Source organism: Sylvia atricapilla, chromosome 4 (assembly GCF_009819655.1).
Source record: "Sylvia atricapilla isolate bSylAtr1 chromosome 4, bSylAtr1.pri, whole genome shotgun sequence".
In the NCBI taxonomy this organism is placed as follows: Eukaryota; Metazoa; Chordata; class Aves; order Passeriformes; family Sylviidae; genus Sylvia; species Sylvia atricapilla.
Window position 1 is genome coordinate 32,774,212 of NC_089143.1, and position 16,810 is coordinate 32,791,021.

The 16,810-nt window shown below is 58.7% G+C and overlaps 1 protein-coding gene across 2 annotated transcripts; it reads left to right on the forward strand.

Annotated features, from left to right (window-relative positions):
- Window positions 1–1,233: 1,233 nt before the first annotated feature.
- On the forward strand, window positions 1,234–11,032 carry LOC136359935 (homeobox protein EMX1-like). Of its 2 annotated transcripts, XM_066316821.1 has the most exons (4): window positions 1,234–1,629; window positions 3,345–3,529; window positions 10,270–10,455; window positions 10,981–11,032. In XM_066316821.1, exons 1-3 carry the CDS (start codon window positions 1,269–1,271, stop codon window positions 10,435–10,437), a joined length of 714 nt encoding a protein of 237 aa, XP_066172918.1. In that variant the 5' UTR covers window positions 1,234–1,268; the 3' UTR covers window positions 10,438–10,455; window positions 10,981–11,032. The 2 variants fall into 2 exon arrangements, with proteins under 2 accessions (XP_066172918.1, XP_066172917.1); XM_066316820.1 differs by lacking the exon at window positions 10,981–11,032 and having other exon boundaries at window positions 10,270–10,546.
- Window positions 11,033–16,810: the final 5,778 nt, after the last annotated feature.

Below are 16,810 nucleotides of genomic sequence, written 5' to 3' on the forward strand. Positions count from 1 at the left end.
CGCGGGGGGGGCGGGAGGTTTCACCTGTCCTCCCCTCCCCGCGGGGCCGGAGCTCCGCTCCGCCGCTGCGGGCAGGGCTGGGTGATTGTTTTAAACAGGGGAAAAAAGAAAAAGAAAAAAAAAAAAAAAGAAAAAAAAAAAGGGGGGGGGGGGAGGAAAAAAGAAAACCAAAAAAAGGGGAAAAAAAAAGAGGATTTTTAAATTATTTTTTAAATTTATTATTTTTTTTTAAGACGGAGGGAAACCCTCCCCGGCAGCCGGAGCCCCTCTGCCACAACTTCGCGGCGCGTCTGCGGGAGCGGCTCCAGTCCAGTTTTTCGGGCGCTCTCTGCGTCCTTTTGCCTCCTCTGCCTCCCCTTCCTCCCCTGCCTGCCCCTGCCTCCTCTTCCTGCCCCATCTCCCCCTGTCCTCCCCTGCCTGTTTCTACCTTTCCCGGCCTCCTTGTGCCTCCTCTGACCCTTCCTGGCTGCCCTTGTCTTCTCCCGGCCTCCTCTTGCTGCCTTTTGCCACCGCTGCCTGTCCTTACTCCGCTCTGCCTCCTCTACCTCGCACTGCCCGTCTTTACCCTGTCCATCCCATCCCATCCCATCCCAACCCATCCATCTCTACTTTCTCCTGCTCTTCCATCCCGGCCCTGCTCTGCCATCCCATACCTGATTTCCCTGCCCTCCTCATCCCACCCCATCCCCGCATTCCCTGCCTTCGTCGTCCCATCCCGACTCTGCTCTCCTATCCCATCTCTGCCTTCCTCATCCCTTCCCTGCCCTCCCCATCCCTTCCCTGCCCTCCCCATCCCATCCTTGCCCTCCCCATCCCATCCCATCCCATCCCTGCCCTCCTCATCCCTTCCCTGCCCTCCCCATCCCGATCCTGCTCTCCTATCCCGTCCCTGCCCTCCTCATCCCATCCCGTCGCTGCATTCCCTGCCCTCCCCATCCCGTCCCTCCCTCCCGGCTCCGCCGCGGGGCTCAGGTGAGGCCGCCCCTCTCGGGCCCCGCAGGTACCGCCCGGTTTTTTCGGGGCCGCCCGGGGCTCGGGGCCGCGTGGGCGCCCGCGGGTGGGCGGCGGGGCGGGGGCGGAGGGAAGGGAGGGAGGGAGGGGTGCGGGCCGCGGCTCGGTGTGTGTGTGAGCGTGTGTGCGCCGTGCCCAGGGGGAGGTTTCTTGCACACGCACACACACACACACACCGCACACACGCGCGCACCCGCAGGACCGGCCCCGCTCCGGCCCCCCCAAGCCCCCCCTCCCCTCCGCTCCCGGCTCACACCATGTTCCAGCCGTCTGCGAAGCGCTGCTTCACCATCGAGTCCCTGGTGGGCAAGGACACCCCCCTGGGCCCCGAGGACCCCCCGCGCCCCGCCGCCCTCGCCTACCCCGGCCCCGCCGCCGCCGCCGACGCCGCCGCCTTCGCCCCCGGCTTCCAGGGAGCCGCCGGCCGGGCCCTGTACGGCAGCGCCGAGCTCGTCTTCCCCGAGGCCGTGGGGCACCCGGCGCTGCCCGTCGGGCCCCCCCAGCTGGGGGGCTCGGCCCTACCTCACCCGCACCCCTTCTTCGGGCCGCAGCACCGCGACCCGCTCAACTTTTACCCCTGGGTGCTGCGGAACCGCTTCTTCGGCCACCGCTTCCAAGGTGAGCGGGGGGCTGCGGGGGGCCCCGGGGGGGCTGCGGAGTCGCGGGGGTTCCTTCTCGGGGGCTCGGGCTGCAGGGCAGGACCTGTTGCTGCCCGTGCCCGCAAAGCACGGCCGGTGCTCCGGGAGCTCCGCACACACCGGGGCCGGTGTTACCGAGCGAACCCCCGGTGCCTCCGAACGAACGGCCGGTGCTTCCGAGCGCCCGGTGCTTCCGAACGCTCGGTGCCGGTGGCTGTGCACGGCCGCGGCCGGAGCGTTCCCGCAGCCCCGGGGCCGTGGCAGAGCCCCGCCGAGTGCCGGCCGAGCATCTCCCAGCGCCGGGGGACGGGACCGGCGCCGCCGCCTCCGTGCGCAGCCGAGCCGGGAATTTGGTTTTCTCCTTCCCGGGAACGAAAGGAAGGATTTCGGTGCGGCGGATCTCGGCTGCGCAGAGAGATGTTGTTTGGTTCTGTAGATTTTTCTCTCTCTCTCTCGATTCCTTTTCTTCTCTTTATTTCTTTCTTCTCTTTCTTTCCTTCTCGTTCTTTTTCTTCACTTTCTTGTTTTGCTTCTTTCGTTCTTTCGTTCTTTCTTAATTTTCTCATAATTTTCTGATTCTGTCTCTATTTTTATTTTTTAATCTTTATTTTCTTTCTCTCCGTTCTTTCGTATTCTTTTTCTTCTCCTCCTCCTTTCTTTATCTGCGTCCTTTTCTTTCCTTTTTTCCCCCATGTTTTTTTGGGGTTTTTTTTCTGGTTGTTTATTTTTAATTTTTTTTTTCTCTCTCTCTCTTTTTTTTGCCTCTCTTCCGTCCCGCCGCGGTGCCGGGGGGTCCCGCAGCCCGGATTAGTTTTATCTGCTCGGCACCAAGCTCTCCGCTTGTCCCCGGGGCTCGGCCGGGGATTGCGGCCGCTGCCGGCGGCTCCCGGGGGCACCGGCCCGGTCCCCTCGGCCCCGGGAGCGGCTCCGGCCGGTCCCTCACAGCCCCCGGGCCCGGCCCGACGCTCTCCCGAGCCCTCCCTCTGTCCTGCCTTCTCTGGCCGCCTTCAATTTTCTTTTTCTTCCCTCGCTTTCGTTTCTTTCTACCTTGTTTCGCCCGCTCGCTTCGCAGCTTTCCTTCTCTCGTTCGTTGTTCTTTGCTTCTTTCCTTTTTTTTTTTTTTCTTTCCCACTTCCTGTCTCTTTCTTTCCTTCTCCTTTCACTTTCTTTTCCTTCTTTTCGTCCTTCCTCTTTCTTTCCCTCTTTTTTTATCGCTTTCCCACTTTTCTCCTCTCTTCCCTTGTCCCCTTCCCTCCTTCTTTCTTTCTCCCCTCCACTTTTTCCTTTCTCAGTTTTCCTTTTCTATTTTTCCCTGTCACTTTCTCTGTCCTCCTCCTATTTTGTAATTTCTTTTTCTCTCCGTCTCAGTTTTTTTTTTTTTCCCTCTGCCTTTCACCTTCTCTTCCTCTTTCTTTCCTCTTCCCGCTGCTCTCCTTGTCCATTCCTTCTCTATTTCTTTCTTTCTCTCTCTTTCCCTCCCTTTGCCGCTGTCTCCAACCCCACCGTGGTGCTCAGAGGAGTAAAAAGAGAGAACGAGGGGAACAAACGCCTCAATTTTAGGCTGGGGAACGCTCTCCCGAACCCCGCAATTCCCTATTTTTTGTGCCCTTCCCGTGTCACAGGGCAGGGAAATCACCCTGCAGAGGGGGGGAACGGGCGTGCCGGGGCCGCCCTGAGCCGTGTGTGTGCCCGCAGGGAGCGAGGTGTCCCAGGAGAGCCTCCTGCTGCACGGCCCCTTCGCCCGCAAGCCCAAGCGCATCCGCACGGCCTTTTCCCCGTCGCAGCTGCTGCGCCTGGAGAGGGCCTTCGAGAAGAACCACTACGTGGTGGGAGCCGAGCGCAAGCAGCTGGCCAGCAGCCTCAGCCTCTCCGAGACACAGGTATTGTCACCTGGCCGTCCCAGAATGTCCCAGAGTGTCCCCCCACCCTGTCCCAGATCCCCAGCCCTGTTCTGCCGGCGCCACCAGACCCTCATGCCAAACCCGTGTGAAATCCCAGCTGGGATTGCCCAGGAACCCCAAACCTTGCGGGCGTTCTTGGGCTCCTCGGGGTTGTGTTTGGGGTTTTTGTGTGGCAGCATTTGGGAGCTGTGGCAGGTTTGGGGTTGGGAACACAGCTCCGGCACCGTCCCGCTCTCTGGTGTTGTTTCTCGCTGGTTTGAGGTGTTTTTTCGCTGGGAGCAATTTCTGGGTTTAAAAATCCCGTTAGGAAAGGAGCAGCAGCCTGAAGGTTTCCCTGGAAAGCTGGAAAACTGTGGCCGAGCCGAGCAGATCTGGGTCTGTGCACTCACACCCGGAATTCCGGATGGGTGTGGAGACGGTGCTGCCGAAGGGCGCTGGCTTTGGGTGACACTTTCTGGGGTCCGAACTGCCAATTCTCAGGAATTTCGATGGAAGGAGACCCGGGAGAAGCACAGGGATGGAAAGAAAAGTGTACAGAGCAGGGGAGAGATGAGAGAGTTGGGGCTGACATCTCGGTATCCCTGTGAGCGGCTGTTCCCAAATCCTCCAGCGGAAGGAGCGTTATTTCCCAGGATATTCAGCAGCTGAGGGCAGGTAGAAAGTTTTCCCCAAATTCCGCTGAGGTGCTTTTGGGCCTGTGTGCCGAATTAATTGAATTTTTAAGCTTTGATTTAATTGGGAAATAAAACTGGAGCCGTGGGTGTTCCCAGCACCCGCCTGGCTCAGCCTTGCCCAGGCTCTGCCAAACAAAACCTCCAGACGAATCCCTGGGAGTTCCTGGGAGGAAAATGTCACCGGCACGGGGACAGCGGGAAGGAGCAGCTATGGGTGTCTGGAAGCAGGGCCTGAGCCCCCCAAAATCCCGGGGGTGTTTGAATCCTGAGGGTGTTTGAATCCCGAGGGCGAAGCTGTCCCGACCCCGCAGCTCGCGGGGCTCAGCGCCGACACCGGCTCCGGTCCCTTCCCGCCGGAATGGAGGGAAAAAGGGGGAAAAAAGGGCAAAACCCAGAGGTCAAAGAACAACCAGGGACTTGTCGGGGTGGAAAGGGCAGCTGTGGGATGCCCCAGGGGGAGCTCAGCCGTTCCCTGGCCTTTTCCAGCATTGCCCGGAGCCTAAATGCAATAATGTCATTTATTGGGGAAATGCAGCGGCATCCCAACCCAGATCCCAGGGAGATTTCTGAGAGCAAAGAAGCCACATAAATATTTTTAATTTTAATTTTTATGTGTGTGTGTGTGTGCGCGCTACAGCCTATTTGGCAGAGTGGTGTTTCCACGATTTTGGGAAGCTGCTGCTGCTGGCAGGGAGCAAGCACAGGGACAACGGGAGGCAGCAGCAGGGCCGGGAAAGGCTCCCGTCCTTCCCATGGATCCGGGGCTTGCAGGCAGCAGGGAAACATTTAATGTTTTTCCCTTCTGTTTTGTGGCTTTGGAAATATAATTTTCAAAAAGAAAAATATCTGTTTTAATTACCTGGAGGGAAATAATCCCCGTGTGCCGAGGGATTGGATACATCCAGGTATTGGGATTGGAGGAGTGGGACAGTCACTGGTGGCTGTGCCAAACCCAGGATATTATAACTATTATTATTATTGTTATTAATTAAATATTCGGTGATAAATCCTGCATGGAATCAAATTTCCATAGAAAACCAGCCGTCTTTATCCACGACACCCATCCTGGTGTGACACAGGTGTGTTTCCACCTGGAGCCCACACCCAAGCCCACAATTTGGGAGGTTTTTATCATTTTTTCACGGATTTAACAATTCCCAGACTGGGTTGCAGGTCATGGCTGTGCCTGGCCCTAATTCCCAGCCGCTTTTCCCCCTGGAAGAGGGAATTTTTCCCTTTGGGCTGTGCCAGCTCCAGGTCCCCCGGCCAGGGAGCAACACCTGGAGCAGCCCAGGGAAGGTGAGAAGGGTTCAGGTGCTGCCCAGCACCGGGAAATGCCTTTGGAACATGGAGTAGGGACGGTGCAGGTGGTTAACCCCTTCCCAGCCCTGCTCCCACCACGGAGTTGCCTCAGTTTGGGGTGAGACTGGAACAACAGGCCCAGGAACATCAAAGGCAGCAGGGGAACAAAATGCAGCTCAGGGCCCTGACAGAAATCCAAGGTTCCATGGGTGGGATCAGGGTGGAGAAGGTGCAGGGAGGGCTCCAGAGGGGATATGGGGTGGTCTGAGCAAGAGGAGACGTCTGAGGGGATTGGGTGGGACGTAGACACCGGGTGTGACATCGAGCCGGGCAGGTGGTGGGGTTCTGGGCAGGGTGGGTGATCCAGGATCATCAGGGATACCAGCACTAGGGGATCAGCAGGGATCCCAGGACTGTGGGTTTTGTGGGATCAGCAGGAATCCCAGGCAGGATGTGTGCTCTAGGATCAGCAGGGATCCCAGGCACTGTAGATTCTCAGGGATCAGCAGGGATCTCAGTACTGTGGGTGTTGTGGGATCAGCAGGGACCCCAGACCCTGTGGGATCAAGAGGGATCCCAGATCCTGTGGGTGCTGTGGGATCAGCAGAGATCTCAGGCCCTATGGATGATCCAGGATCAGGAGCTATCCCAGGTCCTATGGGTGACCCAGGATCAGGAGGGATCCCAGCCCCTGTGGATCCTCCAGGATTGCTGTTCCAGGCTGGGATGTGAGCCATGTGCTAGCAATGGGACAAGCAGGGGGCCCCGTGCTGTGCCCTGTTGGTTTAGTCACGGCCCCACTGTCCCCAACGCTGGCGGCACCAGGTCAGGTCACATCCCATGGGAGCTCCCTGGGCTGGGCAGGCCCTTCCCTGGAATCCTCTGATGATGGAGCCCAGAATTCCCACAGCAGAGCCGCTCCAGCCCCACAGCTCGGGGGGCAAACCTCACTCAGGGTCTCAAATCTGCACTCCCACAGGAGAGGCCTCTCCCTGGCTCCTGCCAGGGGGAACTTTGGGGTGGTGATGGAATCTCTGGACATCCCAGTGTCCTCTCCTGGCTTTGGGATGGTTATGGAGTCACCGTGTATCCCAGCGTCTCCTCACAGCTTTGGGATTTTTATGGAGCATACCATATATCCCAGTATCCTCTGCTGGTTTTGGGGTGATTATGGGATCCCTGGATATCCCGGTGTCCCCTCACAGCTTTGGGGTGATTATGGGATCCCTGGACATCCCGCTGTCCCCTCCTGGAGCTCTCCCTGCAGGGACAGAGCAGCCCTGGCCAGAGGCTCAGGGCCGGCTGGGCATCGCAGCCGCTCCGTGATTAATAATTACCAATTAATAATTAATAATTACCAATTGACGGAGAGAATGCCTGGGAATCACAGGAGGAGAAAGACGCCCAGATAGAGCAGCAGAGTGGCCCAGTGCACAGCCCAGGGCTGGCAGTTGTCCCCTCCCTCTCAGAACTGTCCCCAAAAACAAACCACAGAAGTTTTGGGCTGTTTTCAGGAGGCAAGTCCCCTCAGGGAGAGCAGGAATTGGCCGAGGTGCAGCGCTGCCACTGGCGGTGGTGGCACTTTGGGTGACAACCCGGCAGGGGCAGTGTCACCCTGCGCCGGCAGGGCTGGTCCCCTCTGTCCCCACCCAGACCCATCCCAGCGCTCTCAGCCTTTGCCTCATCCCCTGGGGAAGCTCCACACGGATTGTAATTGTCCCCGGCTGGTGATGGCAATGTCACCTCGGCGCCAGGGCTGATTCTGCAGGATGTCCCCGCGGCCGTGGTGGCCCTCAGGGCACTGCCCAGCTGGGAACGTGCCGGGAAACACAGAGAGGAGATGCGTTTAGGATGTGGGAGCCGGGAGGTGACCCTGGGGGACAGAGTGGCGGGGATGGGACCTCGGGATGATGCACAAAGAGCCGGCACCAGAGCGGTTAATTCCGGAAGGGATAAAACGCCGGGCTCGGGGGTTTAAACCGATCACTCCCGGAGTCGGAGGGGGCGGCTTATCCCCGGAGCCCCCCGTGAGCTTCTCACACTTTCCCCGTTGCGGCACCGGAGGGTCCGGGAGCTCCTCCAAGCCTGGAAACATCCCCGAGAATCCCGGGAACCTCATCCCGCGGGAGCCGCTGCTCCCCCGCCCTGCTTCGGCACAGTCTAATCGCTTTTTGCTCGGTTCCCCTTCCCTAATTTAGGGATAAGGCAACTCGCCGGCTCTCAGAGGGCCGCCGGCTTCAATTAAAGTTTGCGAAGCGCTCCGCGGGGCCTGAATGAAAGGCGGCGGCTCGGGATTGTTCCGGGAACGCCCCAGAGTTGTGGGGCTGTGTCCCGGGAGGGAACGGGGCGCGCCCCGCTCCCGGAGCCGGGAAAGCCACGGGCTGTGGCTGCAGGGAATGCCGGCCCCGAACCGGGAATGCTGGCCCTGAAATGGGAATGCTGGCCCCGAACTGGGAATGCCAGCCCCGAACTGGGAATACCAGCCCCGAACTGGGAATGCCAGTCCCGAACTGGGCATGCCGGACCCTGAACTGGGAATGCCGGCCTCGAACTGGGAATGCTGGCCCTGAACTGGGAATGCCGGCCCCGAACTGGGAATGCTGGATCCAAAACTGGGAATGCTGGCCCCGAACTGGGAATGCCAGCCCCGAACTGGGAATGCTGGCCCCGAACTGGGAATGCCAGCCCCGAACTGGGAATGCCAGCCCCGAACTGGGAATGCTGGCCCCGAACTGGGAATGCCGGCCCCGAACTGGGAATGCTGGCCCCGAACTGGGAATGCTGGCCCCGAACTGGGAATGCTGGCCCCGAACTGGGAATACCAGCCCCGAACTGAGAATGCTGGCCCGGTATGGGAATGTTGGCCCCTGGGATGGGAATGCTGGCCTTGAATGGGAATGCCAGCCTGGGAATGTTGGCCTGTGTAGCACCGGGAATGCTCCGGAGCAGGGATCAGGCGGTGTCTGTGGTTGGTGCTGAAGGACAGGGTAAAAGCGCCGATGATCCCGGGATCAGCTGCAGCGGGAGAAGGCTCAGCCTGGGCCGGGCTGGGCTGGGCTGGCAGCAGCTGAGCAGCAGAGTCCAGTGCTGCGAGTCTGGGAGCCAGGCAGCGTCCACAGCCCGCCTAGGGCACCCTGGATCCCACCTGGGGCATCCTCATCCTGCACTGCTGCCTGGAGCATCCCACTCCACAGCCATCCCTCATCCCTCACCCCACTGCCGTCCCTCACCCCACAGCCCTGCCTGTGGCACCCAGCATGCCTGGGGCTGCCTGGGGCACCCATCTGCAGCACCCCACATCCTGCACCCCTGCCTGCTGCATGTCACCTGCAGCGTCCTCACCACGGCCCGCAGCATCCCTCATTCCCAGATGGACCATCCCATAACCCTGCCTGCAACATCCCACATGTCTGCACCGCTGCCACCAGCATCCCTCCTCCCTGGCTGCAGCATCCTGCATTCCTGCCTCTGGCATCCCAAATCCTGCATCCTTGCCTCTGCCATCCCATATCCCACATCCCGCATCCCTCCATGCCCCACTGACCCTGTGGGTGCCCTCGCCATCCCAAACTGTCCCTGTCCTGCTGCCCTGTCCTAGTCCCAGCCCCGCCCGTGCTCCCAGTGCTGGAATCGGGGATTTGGGTTTGGATCAGGATTCCTGGGGTTCAGGCAGCTGAGGATCCCCAAGGATGGAGACCCTGCTGCCCCTCCGGGCTCCTGGGACAGCGGTGGGCTCCAGCACAGGGGAAAAGGTCTCCTGAGAACTCAGTGTGATCAATTAACGATCGATAATTGTAATTATAGCCCGGGCTGGAGGTGTGGGGATGGCTCTGAGTGTCACCGCGGAGGTCACGGCTGCTGTGCCTGTGACATCCTGGCAGCAGTGACAGCCGGGACAGGGCTGGGACTGGCACCTGCCACCCTCCCGTGCCCACCCAGCAGCTCGGAGTGAGGGCTCTGGGGGCTCTAAGGGGTGTCCCCTGTGCTGCTGGCCCGTGTCCAAAGTGTCACCCAGTGTCCTTCACCCCCTGGGGCTTCTACAGGGCTGAGAGGTGGCAGCAGTTTGATGGGGACAGTTTTTGGGGTGAGGGGACAACTGCCAGCCCTGGGCTGTGCACTGGGGCACTCTGCTGCTCTATCTGGGCATCTTTCTCCTCCTGTGATTCCCAGGCATTCTCTCCGTCAATTGGTAATTATTAATTGGTAATTATTAATCACGGAGTGGCTGCGATGCCCAGCCGGCCCTGAGCCTCTGGCCAGGGCTGCTCTGTCCCTGCAGGGAGAGCTCCAGGAGGGGACAGCGGGATGTCCAGGGATCCCATAATCACCCCAAAGCTGTGAGGGGACACCGGGATATCCAGGGATCCCGTAATGATCACATTTGTCCTCCGTGTCCCACCTTGCTGTGGGAAACTGAGGTAGGGCAGGGTGGTTGTGAGAGCGCTCTGGGAGGGACAGGGACAGGGATGGGAACAGGGATGGGCTCAGCGACAGGGACGGGGACAGGGACAGGGACGGGGATGGGGACGGGGACAGGGATGGGAACAGAGACAGCGATAGGCATGGGGACAGGGACGGGAACAGAGACAGGGACGGGAATAGAGACAGGGACGGGAATAGAGACAGGGACGGGGCCAGGGCCAGGGCCAGTGTGTTCTCTCTCCCGCCCGGCTGCAGCAGCGCCCTGTGCCGGCCCAGCCGTGCCGGGAGCCCACCATCTCCGCTGTGTGTCCCGTGGCGCAGGTGAAAGTGTGGTTCCAGAACAGGAGGACGAAATACAAACGGCAGAAGCTGGAGGAGGAGGGCCCGGACTCGGACCAGAAGAAGAAAGGTTCTCACCACATCAACCGATGGCGCCTGGCCACCAAGCAGTCGAGCGGAGAAGACATCGACGTCACCTCCAACGACTAAAGCGGGGACACGCTCCAGGTGCGGCCACCATGGAGAGGACCCCGGGCCAGGACGGGGGGACACAGGCGGCGGCACCGACTGCAGGGACGGTCCCCGGACTGTAGGGACGTGGCCCAAATCGCCGCCGCCGCCGCCCGCCCGCGGCCTTTCCTCGGGGCGGGGGTGCCAGCCCCGTCCCCCCCGGGCCGTGCCGTCCCTCGGAGGGGTTTTTTGGGGAGCTCCCGCCGAGCCCAGGAGGAAGAGGAGGCTGCCAGGGCGGCCCCGGGACCGCGCATCCTCCTCGGCGCCGGAGCCCGTGACATCCAAACCAACGCGTCCTTACCAGAAGCTCAATGTTCCAAGCCCCTTCTTCATTTGCCTTTTTATTCTCATTTCCCACCCCACCCCCCTTCCCTTCCCTCGTTTTTCTCCGTTGTTTCATCGTTTGGATTTGTTTTGGGGTTTTTTTTTCTTTTTTTTTTTTTTTTTTTTTTTTTTAATGCTGGTTTATTTTAATTTATTCTCTCTCTCCCCGTGCCCGTGTGCGTGCGTTCCCGTCTGTAGGTAGCAGCTGTAGTGAGTGTTACTGCGTGGAAATAATAAAAAAAGAGAAAACTCACCTGGAAACTCACCTGGATTCCTGCGGGGGAGAGACCGCGCCCGTCCGGAGGTGGGGACAGCGGTGTCCCTGTGGAGCGGCGACTGGGAGCACTGGGAGAGACTGGGAGGCACTGGGACCACTGGGAGGCAGTGGGAGGGACTGGGAGTCAAGGAACAAGTGGCATTTGGTGGCTTCATGTGGGTAGGTGAGGACAGGGGTGTCCCCTGGGGCTGTGAAAGGTATTTGGGGTGTCCCCGGGAGGTCCCACAGGTGTGACAGGTATGTGCGATGTCACACAGCTGTCACAGGCATGTGAGGTGTCCCCCACGGTGTCCCCGAGGGTCCCACAGGTGTCACAGGTATGTGGAGTGTCCCTGGGGGTGTGACAGGTATTTGGGGCGTCCCTGGGGCTCCCCCAGATGTGACAGGTAAGTGGCAGCTCCAGGAGTGGCAGCTCCACACCTGCACAGGGATCGAATGTCGGGAGAGCTCCCAACCAGCTCCACTTCCCTTGGGAATGTCCCTGCAGGGATGGGACACCCGGGAATGTCCCTGCAGGGATGGGACACCCGGGAGTATCCCCTGCAGGGATGGGACACACGGGAATGTCCCTGCAGGGATGGGACACCCGGGAATGTCCGTGCAGGGATGGGACACCCGGGAATGTCCCCACTGGGACCCCCAGACAGGAGAGACTTGGGGACTTCCTCAGGGGAGAAAGGTCAGGAGCTCTTCCCTGGTTTTCCTGAAATTTGGGGGCAAAATACATATAATTTTATACACACATATATAATTTGATATAAAAGTTATATATATAATTACATATATAATTACTTTTATAATTACATATATAATTATATATACAATTAGATAAAATATAAAATAATATCTAAAAATAAAATAATTACATATAAAATATAGCACGTATCTACACACACATATAAACAAAATATACACATACAAATACATATATATGTATTTGTATATTGTCTTTTATAGTTTATATTTTATATATATTTATTAGCAGGCATGTAATACGTAAATATAAAATATAGATCGGGCTTTATAAGGTCTATGTTACATATAATAATATCTAATTACATATTTTAAAATACATCAACTGGCTTATATATTTTGTTATATGCACTAGGTGATAATTATATATATTATACCTATAATTATAATATTATTATATCCTAGCATTATACAGGGTTTGGTAATTATTTCTGTATAATTACCTACGAACACACAAAACCCATAATTCCTGCTGTTGGGAACTCCCCCGTCCCCACATTCAGGGAAAAATCATTCCAAAGGAAAAAAGATCCCCATCCCCTCTGTAAAATCAGCCCATAATAACCTCGTTTTGGAGTTTTAAATGAGGCCTTTAAATCCCACCTTTAATTCCCAGGGAAATGCCACATGGAGCCGGGAGCGCGGCGAGGATTTGACCTCTTTTATTCCTACACATCCCAGATTTAGGAGGGGCGGGAAGGGGTTAAAAAGAGCCGGAGCGGAGGGGTCCCGGGGTGTCCCCGGGGATGTCCCCGGGTTGTCCCAGGGTGTCCTGTGGTGTCCTGGGGTGTCAAGCGGTATCCAGGGGTGTCCCAGGGGTGTCCTGGGAGTGTCTCGGTATGTCCTGGGGTGTCCCGGGAGTGTCCTGGGAATGTCCCCGGGGTGTTCCAAGATGTCCAGGGGTGTCTGGGAGTGTCTCAGGGGGGTCCCAGGGTGTCCCGGGATGTCCCAGCGTATCCTGAGGGTGTCCAGGGGTGTCCCAGGGGTGTCTCAGGGTCTTGAGTGTGTGCCAGGGTGTATGGGAATGTCCCAGGGGTGCCGAGGGGTGTCCTTGCGGTGTTCCTGGGTGTTCGAGGATGTCCTGGGGTGTCTAGGAGTGTTCCAGGGGTGTCCCAGCTTTCCTGGGGTGTCCTGGGAGTGTGTCAGAAGTGTCCCAGAGTGTTCTGGGGGTGTCCCCGGGGTGTCCTGAGGTGTCCACAGGGTGTCCCCGAAATGTCCCAGGGTGTCCTGGGGTATCCAGGGATGTCCCAGGGTGTCCTGGAGGTGTCCCGGGGGTGTCTTGGGGAGTCTCTGGATGTCCAGGGGTGTCCCGGGGTGTCCCAGGTTGTCCCCAGGTGTGTCTCGGGGGTGTCCCTTGGGTGTCTGGGGTGTCTGGGGTGTCCTGGGGGTGTCCCCGGGGGTGTTCGGGGTGCCCACCCCTCTGGAAGACGCTGGTGCTAGCAGCTGCCCCCTCTCCATTCCCAAGGGACTCGCTGTCAGGGTGTGCTCAGATCCAAGGATGAGATGCTGGGTGTGGGATAAGCCATAAAAACCGGGGAAAAAAAGCCCAAAGTGGTGTTTCCTAAAGGGACCTTGGGACACGGGCAGAGCTGGGGACAGCCACCACAACCAGGAGCGCACACCCCACCCCAGGAATGTCCTCAGAGCATCTCGGGGGAGCTGATCTGTGCCCACACCTCTGCCTAGGGCTGCCAGGGTCTCACACACCCCTGGAGCCCCCCAAAGGCAATCCCAGGCTCTGGATCTCCATCCCAGCCCTCCAAGAGGAGGTGACACCACATCCCTCGGCCAGGTGACATTGGTGGGGATGTTCCAGTGGGTGGCAGGGTGCAGCATGGCCCAGGTGACCCCACATCCCAGTGGTGACCTCCTGCCCATCCTGCCAGGACCTGGGCACACCCCAAGAAAAGGAGCAACAAGGAAAAAAATGGAACGGGCTGAGTTGTGCCCAGACTGGAAGGTTTGGGACACGGGTGACACCACCCTGTGTTGTCCCCCTAGCTGTCCCCTGGCCAGCTCAGGGAGCAGCCACCACCCCCATCCTCCAGGAGAGCCTCAAAACTCTTCGCTGGCACTTTTCGCTGCAACCTGCTCCTCATCATTCCTTAATTAACATCACCAAGAAATCAATTAACCGCGACATTTCTAATTAAATACTCCAGGAGCTGATCATCTCATCATCATTATTATTATTATTATTATTACTATTATTCTCCACTGAGGTGAAGGGCTCGATGTTCACGGCGCTCCCCGTCCCTTCCCTGCACTCCCCCAGTTACAGGAAATGGGGAATGCAAACGCTCGGGGTCTTCCCACAAACCCAAGGCTCCGCTCTGCGCACGAGGTGGTTAATTAGCAATTAAGTGAACGTGCAGAACGTCATCATTAGCGTTAGTGGTGTGGAGTCTTCCTGGCACCGTCGGCTTGCTCAGCCCCGATGCCGTTGGAAGGGGTGAGGGGACATTCCCTGCTCTCCGTCGCTCCCATCACCAGGAACATCCAGTGCTGGGGCTGCTCCTCCCAACCTTCCAACCTTCAGCTGCCTTTGAAGATCCGTGAGGGTCGGCTTTGGGTCTGCTGAGCTTTTCTGCTGCTTTTTTTTGGATAAAATTCAATGCCAGCCCTCGTTGGGATGCTGGAACCAAATCAGTTGTGTTCAGCTGAGGACCATGTCGTGGGCTTGGTGCCCAAGGACTCTTGGTTGCCCAAGGGTTTGGGAGCACAGGGTCACCACAACGTGCTGCTCATGCAAAACCCTCGTCCTGCTCGTCAGCAAGCTGGAGACAGCAAGGGGAAGGGCGGCAGAGAGGGATCTGCAGCGTCCTGATTTCCCCGGAGGGGGGATGCACGTGGGTTTGGGACATGGGACAAGTGCCAAGGTTTCCAGGACCACTTCCCCACCCCAGACCTGCAGGGAGTGCAGATGGGGCTTGGAGCACCCTGGGCTGGTGGGAAAGACCCCACTGGCAGGGTTTTGGAATGGGATGAGATTCCAGGTGCCTTCCAACCCAAACCATTCCACGATCCCATGCTTCCAGAGGAGGCTGGAGAAGGGAACCGAGCCCAGGACGTGGTGGCTCAGCCCAGCTCCCAGCAGGAGCTCCTGCCCAGAGCTCTGGACAGGGGCCACGACACTGGGAGTGGCGTAGGGACAAAGTTTGGGAGGTAACCCCTAGGGAATGCCTGACTCAGTATGTTTCATTCCTCAGCACAAACCCTGCCGAGCCGACTGAGTCCCATTCTGCTGCCACACGAAGCCAAACAAGTCTGACGGGGTTTGTGCGGGCAGACGACAAATCCAGACTCATCGAGGCCCTTTGATTGTCACTTGTTTGACGGAGCAGCTGCCTTTGAGCCGAGCCACGCTCACAGCACAGCTCCTCTGACATCCCCCCGCGGGATCAGGCCCTCCGCATTCCCTGGCTTTAATAAATCCCGAGCCTCTTCTCCGAACTGATTCGGCCCCTGTCGATGAGCATTAGATTAACGGGATGAGCACCTCCTGCTAATTAGCGGCCGGCACAGGTGAAGTGTGTGCAGGGAAAGCGTCCACAGGCACTCCCATCACCGGGAAAATCGGGAGCCGGCCCTTTTCCCGAGGCTGAACTTGATCGAGCCCTGCTCTTCCTCGGGTGTCTCCCGAAGGAGCACAGGCAGCTTTCACCCCCTGGAAATTCCTTGCCCAGCCTCCTTTCACCCAACTGGAAATTCCTTTCTCCAGCTGCGGAGCCGGCAGGTAACCCCAAACCTCGGACACCAAACCCCGGACCTGAGATCACCGACAGCTCCAAACCACCGCCTCGCTCCCTCATCCCTTCCCCGTTCCCCTCCTCCCAACAAAAGGCTGGGATGAGGAAGCTTTGGAGCAGGACGGCTCCGACAGAGCCCAAACCCAGCGGGAAGGGGAAAGCTGCGCCCCGAGGCAGGAGCCTCCTCCCTGTCAGCAGGAGAGGCTGCTTCTGCCGCGGCCCCGCCGGCAGCAGGAGGAAGCCCCTTCGTCTCTGCGGAGCCCTGAGGGGAATTTCAGCCTCGGAGGAGCTTTTCCCTGCTCCACACACTCCCGTGGATGTGGTGCCAAGGGGTACCTGCACCCTCAGTGCCCCACAGCGATCCCCGTGGAAAGGGGCTGCTCGAGGCTCACAGCTCAGCACTGCTGCTCTGCCAGGGCTGGGCACTGCCAGCATCCCTTCTCCCCTTCCCTGGGCTCCCCCTCTCGCTGCTGCAATGAGTTATCCTCTCCTGGGTGCTGCCAGGGGGACAGGGAAACATGGAAGTGTCCCCAGGATAGCTTGACCTCCTTGAAGCCTCCCCAGACCCCAGCCGGGGTGGGGTCATCATCTGGGATGTACATTCATTCATCTCTAGTGCATTAAAGGAACTCCGGTGGGGCAAATCCCGCTGTCCTGGCCCTGGTGGAAACCCAGAACAGCCCCAGGGGTGAGCTGGGCGTGCTCTGGGTTTCCAGCAGGGTTTGGGATGACCAGGGGCTGTCCCAGGAACAGCAGCTGCGAAGGGCCTGGGGTTGGCCCCTCCTGTCCTGTTTGCTGGTGTGTAAACCCACAGCATCGATCCCTTTTGTGCAACTACTCCTGATTTACACCAGGGCAGAATCGGGGACCCTGAGCTGCCCCACGGTGTGGCTCCTGTTCCTGTGGGTCAGACCCCACACCTGAGGGGGGCTCAGGGCTCCCGATTCCAGGCATTGCAGTGAATCCATCAAATACATTCTGTGTCAGTGGTGATTTGGTTTCCCCTCTGCCCCCCACCCTCCCCAACCCCACAACGAATTTGGAGGGTGAGAGCCTGTGGCAGCCCAGCAGCAGCACAGCTCCCTCCCCACGGTGATCCCCAGGGACGTGGATCCTGCAGGGACATCCTGCCTCTGGAATGCTCTGCTGGTGGCCAAGCTCCAGAGGAACCCGAGGGAGGCCCTCAGGGGTCAAGTTTGGGTGTGAGACACCAGAAAGCCGAACTGTGGCCCCAAGCCCAGGGAGGGCA

What these genes read in the sequence shown, in the direction of transcription:
- LOC136359935 (XM_066316821.1), top strand. Translation starts at nt 1,269, where the DNA reads ATGTTCCAGCCGTCTGCGAAGCGCTGCTTCACCATCGAGTCCCTGGTG. An exon ending in CTTCGGCCACCGCTTCCAAG is followed by an intron (nt 1,630 to 3,344) that starts GTGAGCGGGGGG and finishes GTGTGCCCGCAG; the next exon opens with GGAGCGAGGTGTCCCAGGAG. An exon ending in TCAGCCTCTCCGAGACACAG is followed by an intron (nt 3,530 to 10,269) that starts GTATTGTCACCT and finishes CCCGTGGCGCAG; the next exon opens with GTGAAAGTGTGGTTCCAGAA.